The sequence below is a fragment of the Coloeus monedula genome (assembly GCF_965178545.1).
Source record: "Coloeus monedula genome assembly, chromosome: 5".
NCBI lineage: Eukaryota > Metazoa > Chordata > Aves > Passeriformes > Corvidae > Coloeus > Coloeus monedula.
Genome location: NC_138785.1, coordinates 322,675 through 348,411, shown reverse-complemented (window position 1 = coordinate 348,411; position 25,737 = coordinate 322,675). Strand labels below are relative to the sequence as shown.

General features: G+C 48.8%; 1 protein-coding gene across 1 annotated transcript; it reads right to left on the bottom strand.

Moving 5' to 3' along the window:
* Positions 1-8,790: 8,790 nt before the first annotated feature.
* On the bottom strand, positions 8,791-14,276 carry AREG (amphiregulin; the record flags this gene model as incomplete). Its single annotated transcript, XM_082282652.1, has 5 exons — positions 8,791-8,878; positions 10,408-10,566; positions 11,017-11,200; positions 13,780-13,956; positions 14,234-14,276. The coding sequence occupies 5 exons, from the start codon at positions 14,274-14,276 to the stop codon at positions 8,791-8,793; spliced, it is 651 nt and encodes a 216-aa protein (XP_082138778.1).
* Positions 14,277-25,737: the final 11,461 nt, after the last annotated feature.

The following is a 25,737-nucleotide window of genomic DNA, read 5'->3' as shown; positions in this document are numbered from 1 at the left end:
GAGGAGCTTTGGAAAACCAGTTAGGACAGGTCCCGCCGCCCTGGGAGCATTCCTGCTCCCATGCTGATGCAACTGGATCCAATCTCCTGGCAGACCAGCTGGCTGCTTTCCAAAGAGCTCCCTCCAGACTGGCTTGCACACTGAGCCCAGGGGATGGTGGTGATGAAATTTGAGCGAGGGGACAAAAGGCTTTCCGGCCTTCATTAAAGGTGGGAACACTTGATGAAGATAATGTTGTTATTAATTGGCTCCTCCCAAGAAAACACAAGCTGCTTTGTTTTGCTGTGAGTTTACCATTCTGTGGAGCATCTCCCCAGCACCAGCAAGGCTGTGGATGTTGAATCACAGTGTTGAACTGTAGTGCAATCACTTGGGATGTCTGAGTGGGATTCATTTAGAGACTCTTGTGCAACATTGGTGTGAGACGGAAAAGCACAGAGTTATTTCAGTGGCAACACTCACCCTACTCCCACTCAGGATTCAGCATGTAACAGCGTTATGTGACGTGCTCTGCACCAGAGCAGGGACTGAAACACATCCTGAAGATCAAATAGCGTGACAGTGAACATTGCTTAAGTACGCTCAGAACCAGGTAAAACCAGAAACAGGGCTTTAGCAGAGAGAAAGATGCGAATTCAAGCCACGTGTTTGAACTATATTCCCGATGCACTGGCAAGGCCTCCATTACCTATGGATGTCTGCTCAATGAAAGGTCCTTTTAGCCCAAGCCAAGATTATCTCAACAAAAAGAATTATGAAATGCTTTAATCGTGTCTTAAAGCAGAATTTTTCAGACCCCAGAAAAAGATGGGATCTTCTGAACATGGTGTTTTCCTTGAGCTCCCACTAAATCCATGACAAAACTCAAGGTGATGTTCCTAGGACCCAGGTGAAACAGGGCTGATGATGACCAAGCATCCCACCATCACTGTCAAACCCCTGTACCAACTTTTCCTGTGATAGTTTCGCTAACAGACACACATTGTTGAGTCTTGCACTGCTTGCTCATTAGCATTGCAGTAAGTGATTCCTTATGTAAATCATGTCAGCCCACAGAAAAACCAGTTCAATTCCAGTCTGCATTGCTGGGATGGACATAGAACAGAGGAGAAGTGCTAATGTTCTTTTTTTCCCTTTTTTTTTTTTAATAGAAAGCCAAGGACCAAACATAAAAGCAGTCATTGCATATCTTCCACTATAAGCAGAAATCCCCTCACATCTGCAGAAAGACCTCCCCAAACACAAAATTCCAGTGGCTATCTTTTTGCAGGTACTGTCACCAAGCTTGCACCTGCAACAGCAGTTTCTGTGCACCTAATTAGAGGCTTGAAAAATTGATGAGCATTTTTTGTCTGTGGACCTCATGTCTTCTTTCAAATCTTAATTTATCTTTTAAATGCATGGCTACATAGCTAATGGCACCATATCTTTTCTATGTGATGTCTCATAACCTTATAAGACTGTAAATGTGACCGAGAAAAATAAGCGTGCAGCCGTGCTAAGGGTATCCTTTTCTTCTTACTGCTGCTAATGCAAGCTTCCCAAAGGTCTGTGAATGGTTTCTGGTTTTATCCCCATCCCAGCATGCATCACTGCATCAGTTTTCCCTCAAGTCTCTCCCCCCAAGCAGAAAGGGAAGAGGTGCTTCCTGCTGAGCCTATGAAAGGCCCTGGAACTGGTATGCACTGACACGATGATGTGCACTTAGACAGCACAGGGGTCATTACTTAATACACCTCAGGATGCCTTAGTGTTCCTTGCTATGCCCATGGAATGAGAGAAGTGGTTCAAATCCTGTCCTTATTCTGGTCCATTTGCTCGACCCTGCTACTCTATCCTTCCACCTCACTCCTCCTTCCAGCAGAAATCCCAACTGCTGCTGTCTTTTTCAGGCAACATGCTACAGTGCTTGCCTAGAACATCTCACAGGATTAACACACATCACCACTGTGCATGTATTTGAAAAGCTTTCATCATAAATGAGGGGAACCGAGACCTGACAGAACGTTTGTTTCCCTAAGCCCTGGTTTGGTTTTGCTCCGCTCTGCTCCACCCAGGAGGTGTCTGCCTTTCATCCCCAACAGTAATCATCCTCAGGCATAAGGCAGGGAAGGGCCTTTTAACTGCAAGGAGCCAGATACGGTCTGAAAGCAATGCAGACAGGTATCAATGGGAGCCACACTAACTGTACCTACCCAAATTACACTTGGAAATTTCATTTGAAACTCTTTACCTGCATTTGCTGTGTGCACCTTTAACAATTTCTGAACATAAATCACACTACTTAGAAACGTGAGGGCAAACAATGCAAGAGAAGGGCAGTGGTGTGGGTAAAACCTGGGACAGCTACCAGGCTCAGCCCTTGTTCAGTCACCAACAATGCAAGGAGAAGAAGGGAGACCTGACAAGACATCAGCCGGTCCGAGATTTTGCTGAGGTGCTATGACCCTGCACTGTCAGGAGCTGTGGACGCTCTCATAGAGACATTTTAAAATACGTTTCTCACTTTAAACTTCTAAACTTTAAACATTTCTGCTTCCACTTTTTTTAAAACTGGTTACTTGCAGTGCTGAAAATATCTCCTTTCCTAAGCAAAAAGAATGTAACTAATGCTACAACATTAAAAGCAGCACTTTTTTATCCTCTGGAAGGGCAGCAGGTTTCCAGCACCACCCATGAACCAATCCAGCCTCTGACTGCCGTCTGATGCCTAAATACAAAAGCATTGCAGCAGTGTAAGGAAAATCACACCCAAAGAAGGACATGATTTTCCAAGGTCCGGAAGAAAGCATCAAAAGGCAGGAACCCAAAGGCAGTTAGAAGTGATGACAGTGTCACCTGACTTAGGGTGCATGGTGTGGGAACGAGGTTATGACATGTAGGTTAAGACATATTGGAAATGATGGATTAGATCAGACTCCCAGACAATTTAGCTTTGCTTTTTGTCCCAAGATGCAAAGAGAACAGACTGCATTACTTCAGCGAAAAAATGCTGAGCTGAGAATTGGCTATTTTTCTGAACCATATGCAAAAAGATGTATCTTTATGACACAAAAAAGCCTATAAATGAAAACTTGTTCTTTCTCGAAAAACCCCACTACTGTCCTTACTAGGAAAATGTGTTTTGAAAGCATTTCTCTGCTTTGGACTTGGAATGTGCTACCTCAAAGGTCTTCTTTGGTTGAAGAATGCACAAATCCTGCTTCCTTGGCTGTGGGCCTACAGAAAGCAAACAACAGCTGTTTCCCTCTGACACTCACAGGCATAGCTGTCTCAGCCGAGCGACTCCCGAGCAATAGACAAAGCCAGAGCTGCAGCAAACAAGGATTACTGGCTCATGAAAGGTGTAACCAGCAGAGGAATGATAGGTATGCACATCTTTATTCACAAAATGAGAAGGAAGCTAGGTTTGCTTATTAAGGACTGTCTGACCTTTCTGTTCACTGATCTGTCTCATGTGAACAGAGTCCAACAGTGACAACAAAGAGCAGCCCTTGCTCCTTGCACATGCTCACTCACTGCATTCAGCAGTCACCAAGGACACGAAGCCATGGCTTCCTATCCAAGAGAATGCCTCAAGAGCCAGGTGAGCGCAGGTTTGTTCTCTGAAGTGGGACACAGTGTTAGCGCATCAAGAAACCCTCTCCAAAGACAGGCAAGCATCTGTCCCAGTTCACAGCCTTGCTTTCAGACATGCTTGCTCAGGGAGTTTACTGAAGAATCAGTAGCTCTTAGAGGCTAGCTAAGTATATTGCTGTAAAAAACACCCAAAGTCTTTTTAAGGACTCAAACCTTTATACCAGTTACTGGAAACGGCATCAAACAACTCAAATGCGGGTAAAACAAACTGCTGCATAGCTATCTGGGGTTACTGACAGTACAAATACCTTTACAGATGTCCATGGACATCAGGACTTACCAAGGAAAACTTCTTAAACTCAGAATAACATCTGCTACTGCTCTGACGGAAAAGGGGCGTACTAGGAGGTGGGCAGGAGGAGGGAAGCCAAGTCCAGAAGAAGACAGGAAGCTCCCCATCACAGACAGTGTAAAACACTCAAAAGCTCCATAAGTGCACAATAGATAACACCACAATGAGCTATCGTTCTTTCTACAATAGTCACAGAGAACAAAACGTTCAGGAACGAGGAAGGAATTGTGCAAGAAGGCATGACCATCACATTATCCCAGGATACTGATCGGGATATCAAAAATACCTTGCCAAATGAGCCCTGTGTGCAGAAAATTGTGCAAGAACATGAGGCTCCTCCCTCAAGTCTTAGCTGAAGCAGCTACAGGTGACAAGGACACAGATGGACTCCTCTCAAAGTAACATTGTCAATGGAAGGTCAAGAAAAATCTGGAGGCATAACTTATTAATAAAACGTGGGACCAGAAATCCAGGCATGCTCAGTGAAACCAAGGTAACTCCATGGTGAGGGCATTAGGTCAAAAGCCAAATGATGTACATCCTGAAGAGCAGACGTGGCTGTGCAGGATCAACAATAAAAATTATCTTTGCCCTTGCCCTGCAGCAAATCAGATTTTCTTGTCACACAAGCACAGCATCCTTGGACAGCAAGAGACTTCCAGACACTCAGTTCCACCCATCTGTTGTGGGTTCTTTTAAGCAAACAACTCGCTGGACACTGTAAGTCTGTACGGTGCCCGTGCATCACGCTTCTGTTCAGAAGCTGGGAGCAGGCTGTTATTAGCCAGGGCCATAACTCAAGTAGGAAAAACACATTACTGCTTGCTAGAACTTATAATTGATGAAAGCATAATGAAGGGAATTTTTACTTTCTTACGTACATCAGTTCTGGATTTATAATTACCTATGCCCTTCATGGACAGGGAGATTTGCCCTCAATTCCCTGCACAAAATTTCTCAAACACAGAAAACAGTTCCAAGTGCTCAACAAGCCGCCACAGGGAACACGGGCAGTTTCCTGCCCTGCATGAGACAGCATCATCTCTTAGGCACAGCAAAGCTCTGCTAGCAAAAGCTACAGCAGTGCTGGATGTGACTGACCAAGAGCAAAGCACAAAGAAGAGCTCTGCAGTAGAGTTGCTGGCCGGACAACCTCTCCGAAAACTTGGCTGTAACCTAAATCCTTAGAGAGGAACAAGTCTTCTATGAAGTCTGTCCTCCACTGTTGCCTCTCCAGTTCCTAACTGACTATTTTTGGAAAATACATTCCAGTCCACTCAGGAATCAGAGTATCAAAAGTACACAACAGATGGAAACTACAGCTTACACTGGTAGCTTCACTCCTGTCGGGCTTAGAGGCTGGGAAGAGGGAGAACAGCTCTGTTTCCTCCGCCACTGCTGGTTTAGCCTAATAACTAAAAAACTTGGTACTTCCCCCAAAATGCAGACTAGAGAGAGAAAAGTTTCTGGAAAAGAGTCTAATAGCTTTTAAAAGGGACTTGAAATTCATCCCCAGTCTCACTAGGCCATGGCTTGGTTACCACTGAAATCAAGCTTGTTTACTCCAAAGCAAAAAAATCTTGGCAGCACTGACAGAAACAGCTTTTCTTGCCAGAGCTCTAATAGCAAATGTCTGTGGAAAAGCCACTTGGAGAAGTGCTGTTTACTTTGGTAATGAAGCAAGTTCCCTGGAATGAAGTCTTGCAATCTTCCCAAGAGATGTTGCAATACTTTACCTGTACCTCAGCTACATACCATACAGGCTGCTCTCAGAGCCTGGGAACTCCTTGGCCAACTCAGGAGGCCAAGGCATCTCCCCAGCTCCAAGCAGAGCTAAGCTCTAGTCCTACACTGGATACACAACCTGGATCCCAATTGAAACCAATTGCTGGGGGGGTTTTTCAGCTCTGCTTCAAGCTAAGCCCCAGCCATCAGCACGTCTTGAAGATGCTTATGAAAAAAAGGGCCTGAAAACAATGCTCTCCATCCCCTTCCTTTTAACCGTACAAAGCCAAACTCACCTCCTTGAAGCTTTTTTTTTTTTTTTTAGGCAACTCTGAACTTTAGACCCCAGCTCACTGCTAGAAGCGCTTAGAGGGAATATTAGCGCATAGCTGGACTAATAAATACCATGGAAGAAAAGAAATTCCAAGCAGACAGTGGAGGCCAAGGCTCCCTCCCTGCTTAGGGAATAACTGGCCTGAGGCTATGCTGCTTGTCCTCATTTATTTAAGACCAGGTTTCAAACTGCTGTCCAAATTCTCTCCGACTGCACAGAGATGAAAGGCTCTTGCCATTCAATATTCCAGCTCTTGACTCAAGTGCAAAGGGCTACACATTTCCTCAAACCTCAGTTTGAAGTTTCGCTTCCAAAGAGATGGCTGACTTCGCCTCTCCCTAATTCAGTAACTAGAAGATCCCTTGCAGCTGAATGAAATGGATTTCCTACCCAAACAGGTACTTGCATTTGTACATTTTGTTTACAAACAGCTTGCAGTCTTGTAAGAGCACCAAGCCCATGCTTGACACATGGCTGCAGTTCTTCACAGCAGTACTTTGTGCTCCCAAGTGCTGAAATTCCTGCTTTGAGGAGAAACCAAGCTCTAATTTCAAGTGTTTACATGTACTCCTGAGAGCAAGAAAAAAAATCTTACCATGATTAGGTTATGTAAAAAGTTTAATTATAAAATAAATAAGTTTGTTATGGAAACATTAAATATTAAATACAGTAATAAATATTTACACATTTACAGGTACAACTTGACAATTAATGGTGTTTCTCTGCTACCAGAAGAACTCTGCTCTGTTTATACAGAACACAATCACTCTTCCAAGAAGAAACTGAACTCAAATAATACTCTGTGCTCAAGACTGCATGGACAGTTAAGAAACCAAGTACACTTGGGTCAGCAAAGACTGAGGTAAGATGAGTTCTTCACACCTGAAGGTAGAGCACAAGAGACCACTGCTTGCAAAGCATCAGTGCCTGAATTTAATTCTTCAAAGGAACAAGTTCTTAGTCAAGTTCAACTGATGGGATCGGATGTGAAGTGTTTTATATTTAAGCACTGCTTAAAGCAGCAACAAGTATCTGTTTAACAGAAGTAGCTTTGTGTTTAGAACAAATGGGTCCAGGCTTATCAGTCAGTTGGAGCATGGATCTTTTCCTTCAGATACAAAGCTTCAGGTCTTGCACCTACTGTCTCAGCATCCTGAGGAGACTAATTTTAATTTGGGCTAGCACACACGCAAATGGATAGCTCCACTCACACCACAAGTCCTACAAAACTCGGAGAGATTACTTCCACACACACAGTAACAGAACCCAGGTGTGGCTGACAAAGATCTGTCATCAACACCCTCAAAGTCACAACTAGAGATGAAGCTCTTGGAAGCCAATATGGACAGGGAGCACAGTGACAACAGAACTAGGTTTTTCATCCACTGAGGTCTAGGGAGAGAAGCCATCCCAACCTCTTCCCTTTTTCACTTTGGTAGAGGGAAGGAAGGGAATTTCATCCCCTCCATCCATTCCTGAAAGCGACAACAGGTTTTCCCCTTTAGAGTTAGAGCTGCCAAAGGAGACTTGCTAAGAGAACAAAGCCCATCCACACAACAGCAGAGACTGGAGCTCCAGCACAGACAGAGAAGGCTCAGTAGCAGTAGTCTCTAGCAGGTCTTGACAGCAGGTCCTGTCCCCCACAGAGCCAGCTCCTTCCACATTGTTGTGCCAAGATGCAGTGATAACTGGTCTCCCCAGCAAGTGATTCAGCAGCAAGTGGCCTGTTGACATCTCCTTGCAGCAGCCTCTGTCTTGATGAATCAGGGCTTAGTGGCAACAGCTCCAGCCCATAGTGTCCAGGTGGATGTGTCAGGAAGCCAGAGGTACCCTGCAGCTTGGCAATGGCCACTTCAGAATTGTTCTGTAACAGGCAGATCAGGCACATTAATCACGATCCAAGACACAAGCACCCTGTGCTAGCACCATGGCAAACCTACATGCAAGGCAGGTAGGTTAAGGATGTGCACACACCTGAGGACACTCTGCCAGATACTCTTCAGCTTCAAGTAAGCTTTGAGCAAAACCCTCTAATTGTCACTGGACAAAGCTGGAAAATGTCTATAGCTGACATGTGGCAAAGCAAAACTTCACAGTTCTGCCAGAACTTTTCAGGACTATCTTTTATGGCTTCCTCCTCAGCTTGTAGTTAGCAATGGTCCTTGAGTCTGCTGTTAGGTACACTTGGCCTCAGAAGAGACCAACTTGCCTGCTCACTAAAATCCACTAGATCACTCCCATAAGCAATCCACATAGGCCAAGGAGCTTTGGGCCTCAGTTGCTACGACGGTATCAAACTTGACTGAGCGGCTACCTGTGGTGCTCACAGAATTCGCAGCTTTCTTTTGGTCTACAGCTTCTGAGCACCAGAAACTTCCTGAAACTCTCCTTGCAGGAAAGATAGGAAAATGCTCAGTACTGTTCTTCTAAGAGGTGATGATGCTGTGGCACCATCTTCCGTGACTGATGTCTACCACTGTTTCCTGCACTACATCTGCTTCTGCTCAGATATTCAGGACTTTTTCTTCTTATCTCCACTTATCTCAGTAGAGCTGCCCACCTTCACTTGGTCTTTAATACAGCCAGAAATTTAACAGAGCTGTTGAATAACTTGTACAACTCAGGTGATTTTGAGAAACCAGAAAACCAAGCCAGCTGCTCACATGCAACCTATGTGTTTCAAGATACTTGGAACGTTAAAAGCAAGCACCAGCTTCGCAAAACAAGCATGCAATTCCCATACAGCCTGGATGGACGGAAAGGTGTTTGAAGTCAGCGTTCATACCTGCTTTCTCCCCATTTACACACCAACATGGCCATTTCTGTTTTCTTGTCGGAGTTTTTTCCTTTCTTCTTTCTCTTCATATTGAGGACACTTTTTCCTGACCCTGTGGAATTACTGCATGTTAGAGATAGTTTTGAACCCTGATGTACATCCTGTTGTCACCAGCCTCCACATCCTCTGCAGCATTTAGACTGGTGTTCTTTGAATCCTCAAGCAACTCCTTGGCACCAGGGAATATCAAGCAAGACAGTTTTTAAGCATTCAGCATCAAGCAGTATCTGCTGATAAAATCAAGGAACCCCTGAACTAGATGTCAACACTTGTGCCTCACAGAGATAAGGCTTCTTGACTTAAGATGGATTAGGGAGCAAGATGAAGAGAGGTTATTGCTGGGACAGAGCAAAGCACCAGGAGATTTTCTGGGTGACAGATTTCCTACTGGCTTTAGCTTATAGCTGCAGAAACTACACTGTCTTTCTCCTCTCCACAGCAGAGCCCTGCAGGCTTCAAGTCTAGTCCTTGTCCCTTGAATACATAATAAGGAAGCCCCTTACTGATTTTCGCCCCAATTTTTCCAGTGTTTTCTAGTGACTATTCCAAGCAGCTTCTCTGGATGAGGGTACATCATGCTCCCAGCATGCTCCCAGCTTGTGAGGGTTCAGAACATGAAGCAAATGCAATTCAGAAACCACCAATAATCATTTGGTCTTAGAGCACTACAAAACTGGTTATCTCTCCTGACAGCAAGGAATGAGGCAGTGTTCAGACAACAAGTGCTCATCCCCGCATTCTTCAAGTCCACAGTTAAATATGAAGTAACAGTGAAATGACAAACATGCACCTTGTTTCCTGAATTGCAGGAAAGGGTACAGCACGTACCCAATTCAGATGACGTGCTTCATCAAGATCTAAAATTAGACCAAACCTTAGAGTTTCTACAAGATCCCAAGCCCTACAGTGCTGGAGCTGCAGTGGCAGAACTGGAGGACTGTTCCAATACTCAGCTTGTTATATGGTTTGAAACACAAACCCAGAAAAGCTCTTTGAATTTATTCACAACGGAACTCCAGATTCTGATGACCCACCACACTGAACTGCACCAGCTGGTACAGCTGAAATAGTGCTCCCTCCACATTAACAGCAAGCAGAATTTGGGACCTCTAGCATTTGTCTCCCCATTTGCTTTCCCTCCAAGTGTAAGTATTTAAGCCCAGCAACATCCATTAATAAATGGACTCTCAGAACACCATTTCCTACCCTCCACCTGTGTATGCAGCTGTTGGATAATAGCCATGCATGCGGCTGTCACATTGCTGCTTGTAGGTTTCTCCACAAGGATTAGGGAAGGCACTGCTGTGTCAGCATTAATGCTCCTCCTGGGCTTCCTGCTGATGTTCTGCAGCACTCTAACTATCTTGGTTGTAGCAAGAGCAGAAATGTTCTCGGTTTATAATATAAGGGTCACAGACCTTGCTTCTACCCTCCAGACATATCCAAGCTAGGATAAGAGCTCATCCTTTCTGGATGCTTTTCACAAAGGCAATTCAGATGAGCCATACACATTCTGGGGTTAGCGGGCACAAGCCCCACTCACACTTAAGGAAGACAGACACCAAAGAGGATAATACTTACTGCACTATCACAATGATAAGTACAGTAATGAAGCTGACGCTTGAGAGCAGGACAGCTACCACTACCAACACAGTCTTTGAGTAGTCTGCCACATCATTCTTCCTTTGAGTCTTCATGAACTGTTCACCACAGCGCTCACCAAAAAAATCCTGATGACACCTGCAAGTAAATATTAACACAAGTTCTTATCAGCTCTTGTGCTGTCTGGAGCCAAGGACACCCACACATATTCAGACCTGACTTAGACATCTTCTGAGTTTCCCATGAATCTCGAGATGCTCACTTCAGAGCGTGTTCATGAAATGCAGTCACTGCTCTAGCACAAGGTTGGCCAGCATTTCAACAAGTCGAGATTAGTTTGGGTGTGATGTTCCAGAAAGACACGCCTTTTCATTCTTTTGGTTTGAGTTTATGACCAACTGATGAGTTCAGTGGCTTGTTATGCATCTCAGATTCCATCATCACTTAATTTACATGGCAGAAAGATTCTCAGTCAAAATATGGCAGGAGATGGATCTATGCCACGTTGACACTGATTTTTCCTCTGAGCCCTCATATGCCACTGGCTCATGGCAATCACACCTAGCTCACAAGGTATAAGTAACTTACTTGCAGGTCACCATCTGGAGATGTTCTAGGTATATGCATTCTCCATGGATGCAAAAGTTTTTGTATTCCATTTCACAGGGAGTCCCTTTCTTCTTGTTTTTCCCTTTGTTTTTCTTCCTTCTTGATTTGCCAGCATTCTTCTCTCCCCCCCTTTTTGCTGGCTTGGGTTTAACCACAGGTTCCACTGAAAAAAGGACACGATGACTCGGTATAAAAGTGCTAGAAAGCACGATTCTGAGAAAATGGAATTAAAGAATTTGGTGACAGCAAGGAGGACCAACGCTGCAGGAGAATCTGTGACCAGGAAGCACAGGATGCAAGTGAGAATGCTGCTGGGCATCTCACACCCAGCACAAAGGCAGCAAGCTCAGCAGCTCATTAAAGCACAACCCTGCTATCCTTACGCCCTGTGCTATGCAGACCAGAGGCAGTAGGAGCAGATGAGCCAAGAGCCACCCAAGATGAAGAGCAGCAGAGATGCAGGACTGCAGCATTTCACAGCATAAGATGCTTGAGTGCAACAGCACAGCTTCAAGCAAGGGCCTGTAAAGAGCAGGGAGTTCATGCTGAGCCAAGCCATCTTCTAGTTTTACATGGACTCAGATACAAGGCTAATAGCTCCACGGCTCTAAACTCTCCATTTGCATCCGTGATGAAAGGCGCTGTAACTCGCTAGATAGTCCTGGGCACTTGCCGAGGCAAAGCAGCTTGCTATCCCGGTTGGCATACCTGTTTCTCCTAAACAACCTGCAGTGCTGTCTTCAGCAGGAGAGAGTTCCTTTCCAGTTCCCCTACTTCATGAGAGATGCTGAGCGCAGGGAAGAAGCAAAGGGAAGAACCTGCGAGTGTCAGGCTATTTATTCTGCCGCTTACTGCTGCCCCTCATTATCTCAATTAAGACAAACCTCTAGAAGAATGTGGTTTAGAATCCTGGTGACTTAGTAGCACTCGGATTTAAGCAAGGCCAATCACGCTCCTTTCGCTGAGGAGAACAAACCAGCCACTGACTAAGGGTCAGAAGCTCCAGAGCTGTCTCACGCAGCAATCAAAGCTCAACAGCGCTAGTTTGGACCAACCTGGCAAAGAAAGCTTTTTGGAAGAACCCACCCCCTGCACTGCTAGCAGTAACACCAGCCCTCGCAGTGCAACACCGCTGCTCAGGAGTAACAGTTACCCAGGGGGATTTAAACAGGCTTTGAGAAACAGCACAGCTATTTACAACAAGCTTCAATTTCGCTCTTGTGCTCTGAAGAGCTAATGAAAATCATTTCTGGATGATTAATATTTTACCCAGAGCTCTATGCATGCAGGCAATCACAACAATAGGGCACAACTGGATCTAACTACTTCCTAACCCTGTATTTCTGGTGCTGAGAGCCCATACAAAGAAACAAGGTGTAGTTCACTGTTGTCTAGACAGATGATCATTTTAACTTCTAGAGCAACAAGCCTGGCTTGAAGTTACTTAAAAGCAAAAATGCCTTCAGCAACCAGAAGTCTGATTAAAATGGTATGAGCTATATTAATATGTAAACGAGGTGCACAGTTCCTGCAGCAAGGTTTCCTGTGCCTGGAAGTGTGAGCTCACTCCTGACAGTCAAAGGCCCCCATTCCGTCCCGTCTGACTTGATCTCTAGGTTCGCGCTTTCATAATTGAGGCTGCTTCCCTTCCTCCCTCTCCCAGGCTCAGCTTGTCAGCTTGATCTCTGTGTCCCTGTCTGCAGGCTGCATGGCCAGGAAAGCCATCCGCAGCTGAATCATAACAGCTTCAAGGTTTATCCACAGATAAACCTTATGCCAAGCAGAAGAGCTGGTCTACAAACCAACCACCTTAGGTAACAAGTCTGGTTTCTGTGCAGTTAAGACAACACTTAAGTCACCAAGCCAGTAGTTTTACAGGCTGAACTGCTCGGTAACACCAACAGGCGCGCTTCCCCTGGAGATCTTAATGGCGAACTTAAGCAAAACTCCACAAATTCCCTCAAGTGACCACACAGAACATTCATTTAAGAGGTCCTTTAGTCACATTCAAGTCTCAGGGTGTTTCTGCAGGAAAAATCAATAGTCACATCTGGAGACAACAGAAGCAGCCTACTCACACCTACTGGGGTTCAAATCACTTGTAGATACCTGGCTTGTACTGCAACTGCACTTAGCCCCAAACCAACAAAATACTCCCATTCCCACAGTCAGGCGGACTGCTCAGATCTCCTCACAGCTCAGCAAGTGGGCAAATTACAATAAATACACACAACAGCTATTGACAGTGAAGCATTGCCCTAACGATGCTTAACAAACTTTCCTGCGGCCACTTAAGGGATTTAAGTGTCTGCTTTCCCAGGGAATTTCAGTGGACTCCAACCCAAATAAGCCACCATCAGAAAATACCCAGAAAATTCTTGGAGCAAGACAAACAACATGATATAAACCCAACCTTTAGGGCCAAACAGCACCTATAAACTCCACTGATGCTTCTACACTAAGCAGGTGGTCGCTACCTGACCACAGCCCTCCTGTCAGGTTTTATCAGGAGATAAAGCCACACACAGCAAGCTACCAGCTAACCTGCAGCCTCCACACGCCCTGGGCACATTCACGCTAGGTTTCCACCCCTGACAGCTATTTCTAAAGCAGCAGCTTCAAGCACAAGCATGTTTTCGCTCCGTACTCCACCAGCTAAGCATAGCAGCGATTACGAGAGAGAAAATGCGTAAGTTGGAGCTCGCAAGTTGCGAGATCCCAGCCTCAGCGCCGCCGACTCACCTCGGATCAAGTCGTCCACGATGTACTGGTGGACGGGCGGCGCCTCCTCATACTCCTCCTCATCCTCCTCGTAGTCAGGACCCGGCACGGGCTCTCCCTCGCGGCTCCCGGGCTCCCGCTCCCCGTGCCGCTGCGGCTCCGTCGCGTTGGGCGAGGACCCGGCGGCCGCACAGTTGGCTGTGAGGGGGCGAAAGGGCACCGTGAGCAGGGGGCAGAGGTGCCGCCACCGAGCGCGGCGCCGCGGGGTCCCTCACTCGCCTCAGCGCTTTCCCGCCAACGGCCGTCGCCGCGCGCGGGCTGCCCTCAGGCGCGCGCCCCCCGAGGGGCGAGCCGCGAGCTCCCCTCCGGCGCGAGCGCGGGCTCCCCCGAGTCCCGATCTCCCCCGAGTCCCGATCTCCCCCGAGTCCCGATCTCCCCCGAGTCCCGGGCTCCCCCGCCCCGTTCCCGCACGCACCTGCCAGCACGGCCAGCGCGGCCATCAGCACCGCGGCCCGCATCGTCCGTCCTGGGGCGGGGGGCGATAGAGACACTGAGGGAACGGGGCAAGGAGTCGCCGTATCACAACAGGTGCCGGCGGCGCGCAGCGCTCCATGAGGAACCGCCTGCCGCCGCCGCCCACTTTATGGGCGGCTGGAGCTGGGGGCGCGGACGTGGAGCGGCGTCAGCGGGATGGGGCGGAGCGGGGCGGAATCGTAGAATCCTGGAATCATAGAATGACAGAGACCCAGAATCACAGAATCACGGAATCTCACAACGTTTTTTGCTGGAAGGGACTTTGAATACCACCTCATTACACCCCGTGCCGTGGGCAAGGACACCTTCTACTAGACCAGGTTGCTCCAAGCCCCGTCCATCCTGGCTTTGAACGCCTCCAGGGATCGGGCACCCACGGCTTCCCTGGGCAACCTGGATGCCGCGCGGGTCACGGCGTCGGGGACGCGCCGGGTTATTGCAGGCACACCTGTCTGTCGGCTGGCTCCTTGCTCCTTGCTCTCCCTGCGTCTCCCCGAGGAATGTTTTCCAGCGATAAACCCGGCCGTCAGCACACCCCCCCCCTTCCCCTCCCCGCCTCGGTGGTTGCGTCTCTCTGAGCGGCGCATGAGTAAGGGCTGAGTAAGCCGTGGCACCCACCGGGCAGGGACAAATGTGCTCCTCGGGGGCACTGCGACTCTCAGCTGCCCCGGCAGAGCTCCCCGGAGGGCACCTCCCGAAGGCCACCTCTCCGGGCTGTTGTGTGAAGAAGCCGGAAGCAGACCTGCTGTAGCATCACAGAATCACCAAGGGTGGAAGAGACCTGTAAGATCACCAAGTCCAACCATCAACCCAGCCCTGTAACCCCTAAACCACTAAACCCCATCACCCAGCGCCAGATCCAGATGCTTCTTGAACACCTCCAGGGATGCCTAGTCCACCACCTCTCTGGGCAACCTATTCCAGTGCCTGAGCACCCAAACAGTGAAAACATTTTTCTAATATCTAATCTGAATCTCTCTTGTCTGATCTTAAGGCCATTTCCTCTAGTACTCTCACTGCACGCAGAAGCGACCGGGTGCTCCACATCACTACAGCCTCCTTTCAGGTAGTTGTAGTGGAAACTGTTGTTTTGAGGGAAGAAAAGCTGGGACAGCAGGTTGTAATGTGCTGGTCTAGCATGGGAACCCAGAGAAGCCCAGGGGGTCGAGGATGAAGGGACTGGTACCCCCTTGCTCCGGTCCCACGGTACAGCAGGGTAGGAGGGCAGTGGGTGGCAATGCTGCGTTGTGAAAGGTGGATCTGGACCTTCTAACTGAGAGAGGACAGAATGTTACTCACAGCTCAGGAAGCTGACTGAGCCTTTGCTCGATGTGGCAGGGATCCAACTCATTCAGTCACTGAACCTTCTCCCTTCTTCCACAGGCACACACGGTATGTGGCTCCCGGTGTGTCCTTGCCAGGTCATGCCAATCCCAAGAGGCAATGCCCAAGAAGTCTGGAAAAGAATATGCTGAATCACTCAGATGTTAACCTGACACAGACAGCTCCAGCAAACCTTTGAGAGGCCTTTTGTGCATGGTGCAATTGAAAGTGTCTGGCATGAGCTGATAGCTTTACTGCTGGGGTTTATGTTGTGTTTCCCCTTTGTTGCCTGTCCTCAGAGGTACAGCAGAGAAAAGGCAAATCCTGCTCATCACTGCAACCCCCAGTCAGAGAGCTCCGCAGGCAGTCAACAAGCAGCTCCTGGGCTGTTTGGGGGACAGCCAGAGGCTTCACAGGGCTCCTCCTTTCCCCCTCAGACTGGGACTTTCCCTTCCTGCAAGACCTCCGTCGGTCTCAGGGCCTGCAGTTCACAGAGATATTTGCATGTGAGGGGAATTTTTCCAAAGGCAGAGGCTTTGGGGCTTGGGGTCTCTTCTGCTGAAACATGGGGTTGGCGGTTTGAGAATGGCCAAAGCAAGGTTTGTCAGCCAGGAATCCTCCCTCTGTCCCTCTCTTCCTCTCTCCTGCTGTGCTCAAGGCTGGCTTGCTCAGGCAGGCACCACAGCTTCCCTCATGAATTTTCTATTTTTCAGCTGTTAAAATGAAATATTTCTCTTTCTTTTTTTTTTTTTTTTTTTTGAATCAGAGATTAACTGGAAACATTTTAATTTTTTTAAGTCCAGTTTGAGGAATATACTGAGCACTGAACATTCCAGCACCATTTGCTGCGCTTGGCAAACTGCTGAGCAACTGGAAGAGGCTCAGCGGGGGAAAGGTTGAATGCCCCAAGTGCAATTGCCCGTGTTACCTGCACTGTTTAGAGACCAAACACGGCATATCCAGCGGCTGACTCACCGTGTTCCCTCTCTTCTCCAGTCTCCAGCTGATAGCTTCATCTCACTGACTGCCAGCAGCAAGGATTTTGGCTTGGCATGCTTTGAATTTGTCACTTCATCAACTTCCTCCTGCTACTCCTGTGACCTTGAAGAAGAAGGGGTAGCTTGGCATCGACCAGCACAACTCCTCTGAGTCCAGAATGTGCAGCAAGATGGTGATGGGTACCCAGTTATGCACAGAGAGGTTCTGGTGGGACATCAGGGGAGTTCTTCCCAAATGGCAGCATCCTGGCCAAGCCCTGCTTGGCTGTTTCTTGGAGAGAACACTCTCCAGAGGCCACATGTTTCAGGACATTCTGGGTGGGATTTCCCACAAACCCCAGCTCTTCTTTGTGCTGTGAGGGAAAAGGCATTAAACCTGGCCGTTGCCCTCCTCCAGGGCTGGAAGGACATTTGGGCTCTGTCTCCAGGATGATGTTCCAGAGGATGTCCCCAGGTGTGGTGCAAGGAGGAGAAGCCTTGAGGGGGGCTGCAAGGCTCACCTCCCTGGGCTGCCCCACTGCAGCGAGGCCTGCGGGCAGGTTGCTGGGGCTTCAAGGGCAGGGCTCACCTTTGGGAAGGTGCTGGTTCCCTGTGGATGCAGAGTGCCACCTACTGAGCCACCGCTCACTCCCGGCAGCACCTGGGGTTTTCTGGCAGGACACCCCGGCTGGAGCTGCTACTCGGAGAGCCCTTGCTCTGGCTGTTCCATGAAGCTGGTCCCAGGGAACAGGGAGGTGCCCCAAAGGCTGGCGAGCCCAAATGGGTGCAGCTTAGAGATGAGCAGGGAACCTGTGCAGGGGGCTGCATGCTTGGGCACAGCCAGAGCCTTCTCTTGGCACCTGCCCTGAGCCAAACCTGGTTTTTCATAGGCTGGCAGTGAAATGAGACAAGATGGGTTTGTTCAGGAGCCCGGCTAGTCCTCCCTGGGCCTCAACCATCATTTTGAAAACCTTCAGCACAACCTGTGCTCAGACAGCACGTGGCAGCACCCAGCGCAGGTGACATTGGTGACATCTCTTTGCCCCTCTGATGGCTGTCCTTTGTGGAATAGGGGGTGGCCAGCACACATTCATCTCTTCCCAGCCATGCCGTGATGATCTGGAGCATAGGCATGGACTTGTGGAGGAGAAGTGCCACTCATGCTGACAGCTGCCGGGCCTTGGCGGAGCACACTTGGACATTGTTTCTTCCAGGAGAATCTGAGTGCCTACTGAGATCTTATTATTCACTCTCTTTACTTTTGATAAACCCCCCGAGAAATGCGTGAAGGGAAAGGAAGTATCAGAAATACCATCCCATTAATTTTCTTCACTGACATCAAATGTTTATTTTGCAAGGGCGGGCACAGCTGACCTGGTGTTTGAACATGAGTTATCCTTTCTCATCCATCCAGCTGAGAACAGGTGGAAAAGAGTAATGACTCAAACCAGAGTGGTGTCTGTCTGGGCAACTCACCAGACTTTCACTTCACTTGTGAGCTGCAGACACCACTATCTGCTGCTATCAGCAGCTCACTCATAGGCAGGGAGGGAGCTTTGAAGTGAGGCATGTGTGACTCTGGTTCCTGCTGATGTAAATCAAGACTGCTGCAAGTGTGTAGCCAGGGTGTTGGGGAGGAAGGAAGGAAAAGACCTGGATATTGCCTTTCTTGATATTGGTAGGGTTTGTTGGCCTCTGAGACATGCAGGCGTTGAGGCAGCTGTGCCTCCCTGCCGAGAAAGCCCTCAGCAAAGAACCCTTTTCCTAAGATGGTGATATTCTCCCTGTGTTCCAGTCCTATCCTGGACACTTAACTGAAGCAGGGATCACATGACCAAAACTTGTCCAGAAAGGGAATAATTAATGTTCTGTTCCCCCGGGAAAGTCTGCCCAGTGCTCTGTGTTTTCTGTCACTCCGCTATTGAGCATGTCTTTTGGAGCATGTCTAAGGAGGCAAACCAAAAAGAACACAATCTGCTGGCCCTGTGATGACAAGATTTTGTGGAATTTTCTCTCGCTTATACAGATACAAATGAAAAGACAGTCCCTCTTGAAAATCTAAGGGGTACTTTCTCAGACAACATCAACTCCAGGGATGCCGAGCATCCCTGCTCAATATGATGAAACATGCAGCAGTGCTAAGGAGTGTGATGCTACCAAATCACAGCAGTGGGGTTTTCCACTTGCTTTCCACAGGCTTTCCTGAATGGTGGGCAATGGGGAACGCAGCCTGATCATTTGCAAATACCCTGTGCCATGTCGTGGCTCCAGTCACTGCCTCTCACTGGCACTAGGCAGAGTTCAGCAGGACATGCCAGGGCTTGGTTTTGCTTCAGGGATGGGTAACGTCCTGCAAGCCTGCCCAGGACAGCCATCCTGCCACCTGTTAGGAAGATTTTTGGGAAGTTGCCTGCTGTTAGCACGCTGTCCTGGGCTCCAACTGCTCTGTTTTACACAGCATGCACTGAACATCTCTCCTTTGACCAAGCACATACTCCAGCACTCAGCCACTCATTTTTGTGCAATGGCTCGATCTGCAAATGCTCAGGGGCACATTCTGACCCCAGCAATAATTTTAAGGGCCTGAAGCCAGGACCTGGCTGAAGCAATACTGGATTTACACTAGAATGGGGAACTGTCCCTCAGCCAACAACCTTCTCTAAAATACCACATCCTGCCGTGCTGCAGAGCACTGAAAATTGCTGCCCTTTCTTCCATTTTCCTGGGGCAATTTGCAGGAACTTCTCCCAGGACTCTCTGAAGAGGGCAGGCTCGTGGCTCTCCCCACGTGCACCCCAAGCCAGGCTCCTCAATGGTTCCCCAGTGCAAACCCACCCTGCTGACCCCACAGGACGGAAAGGGGAAGGTGCTTTAGACGGGAATCTCTAAGGACACAAAGGCTCAGCTGTTGTAGCCAAAGCCTGACTGACGCTCATTTACCTGGCAACATTACTGTAGCCCTTTACCTTCAGAATGATAATGCTTTACCTGCAGTGCACATTATTTTACATATTCAGCTTACCATACCACTGTTACATGAGCAAAATCATCAGATCATCTCTCTAATGTCTCCAGTATCGCAGCTCAGAGCAGTGCCTGGCAGAGGAGAGCACTCAGCTCATCACCTCCCAAAGGTGTACGGAGCTACTGGATCATCCTGCAAGTGCTCAAAAAGTCCTCATTCTAAAGAGAAGAGAAAAAAAAATGTTAGAATGTGAAGCGTGCTCAAGGTAGCAGAAGCTGTGGGAGTACTGCTGACTGAGTTTGGAGACCACCCAGCTCAGTCCCAGGATGCACTGATTTGGAGACCAGGCAGGATGGCTGGTGGAAAAATGATGCCTATACTTGGGAAAATAGAGGAGTTTTTGCTCTAGTGTCTTAGAGACTGAGCTGAAGAAGCCAGAGCAGAAATCTTCAAATTAATAAAAGCCTCCCCAAAACAAAATGCTACTATATGGTGGCATAGATGGAGTGGCAACAATCGGGGGTTACTTTTAAGGGTCTTGGCCATGGGTATCTGGCTGTCCTAAAGCATGGTGGTGGTGATGGAAGCTGCAATAGGGATTCTGACTTAGTTTGTCATATCCCTTTCCTCACCTTGGGGGCTGGGGTGTGATGTCACCTGGGAGATGTCTATCACAGCTCATTTGACAGCAGAGACCCTGTGAGCAAATTATACAGCACTGCCCGGCTTGGGGGAATGCAGCCTCACATGAGGACTGGGAGCATGTGACAGAGACTGTGGTATTTCCCCCCTACCTTGCACATTATTTCCAGTTGTGTCCCGAGTAGCAGAGAAATGAAGGACATATGAGGATTGTTGGGGAATTGTCAATTGTCCCCTGGAAGTGCAGCTTAAGTCTTAGCTTTTTTGCTTTGAGATCTTCCTAGTGCCTTCCCATCGGTGCATCAGGTGGTGAATTTTCTTCACCTATTCGAAGTCATTTGGTATGTGAAGAAAAAATGAATCACAGGAGAAGCCTACAGCAATTAGCAACTCCTTTTCTCTCACCTTTGCCATTGTTAAGTTTTTTCCCTAGAACAAAGCCCAGGCAAGGCTTCCTACGCACAACCGTGATTACGTACATCACTCTGGATTTTGATTTTTTTCACAGGCCATGAGCAAGCAAAGAAGCTCAGGAGAACACTCCATTTCACAGGCATGTTTGTTATGCTCTCTTGGAAATCCCATTGTTTGCTGGTGCTGCCTGATTTTGGCTACCGGCGCTGTGCCCCCGTGACGCTGGCTGCCTTGAACTGCGCTGGGGTGCCAGCAAAGGGGCATGAAATTTGGCAAATTAGAAAGGTGCCGCTGGAATCAGTCAGTCCTGGTAGCTGGAGCATTCATGGCAGCGTGCTGAAGCCAGGGTCAGTGAAAGCTTTGTGAGCTGCTTCCATCTGTCAGCGGAGCCTGGGCAGGTAGAGCACCTGGTGTCCCCCCTTCCCCGCGTGTCAGCTGGTGTCCCCTCTTCCCCATGTTTCACCTGGTGCCCCCCTTGCCTGTGTGTCACGTGTGTCCCGGCAGCGTGGGGCCAGCAGGTTCCCAGGACAGGGCTTCAGAGACACCGCATGAGTAAGGGCTCATTTGCATAAAGACTGCACGCTCATGCTTCGAAGGAGGTTCCCCAGGCACAGGCTCATTTCCTCCTGTAGGTAGGTTTGCCTTCATGTAGGAAAAACCCTATTCCTGAAGGCCTTGGACAGGACCCAGCGTACACTGGCACGCCACGATGTCATCCTGGCATGTTTGGGTCTGCCCAAGCCCGACTGCAGGGAGGCACATGCCGCCCCTCTGGAGCAAAGCCCAGTGTCTGCTTTGAGGTGCACTCAGATATTACACTCCCAAAGCACACCTAGAGGTCCCAGCACACCTAAAATGTCTCTCAACATCCCCAGTGCACCAGTGTCTGCACGGTTCCTCTTCCTTGTAGGGTTCACCCAGGACGTTTCAGCAGGAGCAGAGGTCTGCTTCAACAGGGCGGGAGAAACCTGGAGGTGGCAAGTGCAGGGCTGAGAGCTCAAGTTGCCTGGGACTAACATGTTTCTGTGTAAAAAGAGGGAGAAAATTCAATGGTGTTTGACTACAGTTAAATTATTTTAGGATTTAAAGACATTTTATCTTAACACACGCGAAATAGGCCACTAAGCATTGCAGCCATCTTTCACTCCCATTAGTAGAGTGGTGGCAAATAAAATAAAAAAACACTTAAAAGGAGCTGAGCTGAAAAAAAATGCGTAAGACTGTATGAAAATTCTGAACTGGCCATACAGTGAAAATTCAAGAATCACATTTCAAGTATCCTGACCCCTGCGAATGCCAAATTCTTCATTTTGCAGGTGTTAGGTGCTACACATAAAGCCACAGAGGAAGTAGCTTCCAAAACACTTTGTTTTGGAAGAAGCTGAGAGGAGGAGAGCTAAGGTTGCTCGGTGCCCTCTTGGCCTGCAACAAGTGGCCTTGTGCTCAACCTTAAAATGCCTCCACAAAAGGGATTTTCACCTGGCTCTGTCCCAGCCCCACTGCTGAACACAGGGTCCGTATCCCCCCAGTGTGTGCCCTCAGGGACCGAGCCACCACGCCTGTGCCCGTAGCCCTGGGGGTGGTTGCTCTCGTCCCTGCGGCCCTTCCCCCGAACGCAGTCCCTGGCTCTCTGAGGTTTTTCAGCCCGACTGGACTGTGCCTGTCAGCTGTGGCTGCCGGATGCCGCGTACCCACCTCGCCGGTGCTGTGCTCTGTGGCACTGCCGGACCGGCCGGCCCTCGCCCAGCCATCCCAGACCTTTGGTGCAGCAAGTGGGGCGCAAAGGCAGCCTCTCCCCAGCCCCTGAATGCTGCTGCTGGAAACGGGGGCTCCATGCTGTACCACGGGCAGAAACCTGCAAGGGAGACAGACAGGTAAAGCATAACTTCAGCAGCAGAGAGGGGAGGCCATGGGACAGCCTTCTCTGACACGGGTCTGCATCCCATGCCAGGAGAGACACAGGCTGCATTTCCTTGCCACCCATGACTGCCAGATCACCGCCGTGGCAGTCAGAGATCCCGGGTGTCCATCAGTGGGCTCAGTGCGTCACGGCCGAGGTCATTGCCAAAACCCTGGGAGGGCACGGTGACTCTTGCATTTGCAGGAAGGGCGGCTGTGAGGTGCATAAAATCTGTCACAGAGCCTGGCATGGCTTCCAGCCTCCGCCAAAGGCAGGCTGAGCTCAGGGTACCTGCAGAGGTGAGGGATGATGCTGACAAAATACTCTCGGTGGCTGCACAGCTCTGACAGCTGATGTTCACTTTGGTTTGCAAAGAAAGGAAAACTTTGCTGTAAATATCAGGGAACTAAGTCTTGCATTAGTGATTAATCACTCCGAGGACAGGTGAGAACCTTCCAGAGAAGCTCTGCATTTCAGATGAGGACTGACTACGGCCATGCTTCTGCCCCTTTGGGAAGTCTGGCTTTCCAGCTTCCATTTCTAATCCAAAACGGGGCATTATGCCAAAAATATGATTATTTTATCCATGTTGGGGGTGGCAGTGCTCCAAATTTTGCATTAAGAAAATGCTGAGAGCCATAATTTCCACTTCTTTTTGGATGCACACAAAAGTATCAGTATTCCTAAGCTCAGAATGTTCTGTCTTTTTTAGGATGAGCATGAAAAGCTGCTTTTCCACAGCAAATCTCCCAGCTAATTCCCCATGCCTTGCCGTAAACAAGGCAGGGAGGCTGTGCTCCCACTTTCCTCCGTCCCGATGCCCGAGCCGCACGCCTGCTAGCGTGGGACGACGCTCCCGCCAGGACCTGGGGATCTGGGAGTGTAATCTTCCAGGTGGCCACTAGATGGGAACGAAAGCGGCGCTAGGAATGTCAAGGGACGCCGAACCTGCCAGGAATACCAGCTGATGGGCAGACTTTTTCTCCTCTGCTTGATACGAATTAATTGGAACAAAACAACCTGGGTGACTTGGAAAAAAACCAGCAAGCTTTGACCAGTGATGAAGCAGCTGAAATGAAATACCCCAGCTCAGTTATCACAACAGAAAGGAAAGCTAAAGAAATAGGTGAATATGCTGGGAGAAGAAACAATCCTGCGTCCGATTACCAGTCTGATTTCTGATATTTGCCCTTCCCCCTTTAAATGCTCCTCTCCTCCTGGTGAGCTTTCACCTGGGCTGGGTGAGCTGACCCCGAGTGAGCTCCACATGTTTGGGAGGTTGCAGGTGCCCTGATTTTGTGAGGTACTGAGTCCTGTTTCCTCTAGACTTCACTTTGGTATACTTTTTGCAGTCAAACACCTCACTATCCTTTCTTGCCTTCATTGAAACTCTATTCTCTGATTTTCTGTCCCCTTATTACAACTCCTCAGTCAAGTTTCCATCATCCCCCTCTCAGCAGTGACCTGAAGGCTTATCCCCCTGTTGCTGTGTGTATCCAGATGGATATCCACTCCCATCAGCCAGTTTTCTCTCCTGAAACTAACCTCCATTTCCCTGCCTGTACCGCACAAATGACAGCAGCTCTGGGAGGGGCAGCAGAACTGGCTTCTCTTCCTCTTTGTGGGGCTTTTCCAACTTCCTCAGCTTCCCGTTATAATGAAGGGCATCCACAACCCGCCCAACAAATTGGACCAGAAAGAGCCACTGTCACAGGACCACTGGGAACAAATGTCCACGGACAAACGGTGATTCCAAATTGTGGCTGGTGCCTGTTCACTGCTGTATCTCATCTCCTAAATTCCAGCTGGATTTTCCTATCAAGAGGCTGATGCTCTCTGGTGACTGGGTCAAAAGGATCAGATTGGCATCCATCAGGGTAGGGCACAGACATTTCTCAGTATTTTTTGATCAGTTGTCTTAGTCTCCAAGTTTTCTGGGAAATCTTTTAATCATATAGGATGGAATTATATCATGGGAGTGTTGGGGTAATTTAGGTTTGGCACCAGCTTTATTAAAATAATGATGTCTATTTGTGCAAGACTAAACTTCCACATTTACTGATGAAACACCTTCCATCCATCCTTCCTTACGTTCACCCTTTCTTCCCTCCTTCCATCTGTTCATTGGTCCACCCACCCATCCTTTCTTCAGCATAGACACAAAGGATGACTGCTACTGACCCAGGTCAGATATGTGATGACTACATGACCTATGAGTCTTTCCAGCCCACTTAAGCTCCTCTCTCTCCTCCCTGAGCTCTATCCCTGCCCTTCTCACGAGCAGCCCTGGGATGAGGTGCAAGATACACTGTGCAATCCCAGGCTTGCCTCAGCAGGGACAAGGACCAGTTGTCCAAACGTCCTCCGCCTCTGTGATGTAAGCAGGACAGTCACCGAGGTTTCCTGAGCTCAGTGGCTGACGCACTCTGAGGAAACCCGCTGAGGGGGACATGTGGCTCCCAAAATTGCCCAAGACAAGGAGGCACGCGAAGGCAGCAGGCCTGTGGAGACAGGAAGGTCAGCTCTGGAGATGACTGCACTGCCATGGCAGCTGTCCTGTGGGCTGCAGCTGCAGAGTGCACTAAAGGGGGGTTGCTTTGAACCCTGCGGCAGCCACAGACACTGTGCAAGTGGCAGTTCCAGCTTTGGTACCTGGGCATGCCACAGACACTGAAAATGTTTGTCCCTCAAGAAGTGTTGAGGTGATGGATGGCTTAAGTTGCTGTGAGAGGTTTTTCTTCTAATGCCATCTTAAAACAAGTCAGCCATATAGTGACCAGGGGAAACATTAACAGCAGTGATGTCTGCACAAAGCCAGAGCATTTTGGAGAGTTTACAGTGAGCCTTCACACGAGCACCATCCTTCCACAAGACACCAGAAAGGAGTTGTTGCTGTTGCTTTCTAGGTCAAACAGCCTCAGGCCTGAAAACAAGCATCTGCTGGCCTTTGCCTGAATCCCAAGAGGCTGCAATGGGTTTTGGATAAAATATAAAGACTTGTGGGCAAGAACCCCAGGGCAGAGTTACCAAGAGGGCAGATCTGGGATGGGATAGGTTTGAAAAGGATAGGGAGATGTCAAACGGAGCACCCCTGCGGCTATGGGAGCTGTGGCTGCTCAGTCCTCCAGAGAGCTGCCAGCACAGTGTCCCAGGCAGAAACCCTGCACAGTGACATGCCAGTGACCCTGAGGACAGGTTGATGGCCACTTGTATGATGACCAGGT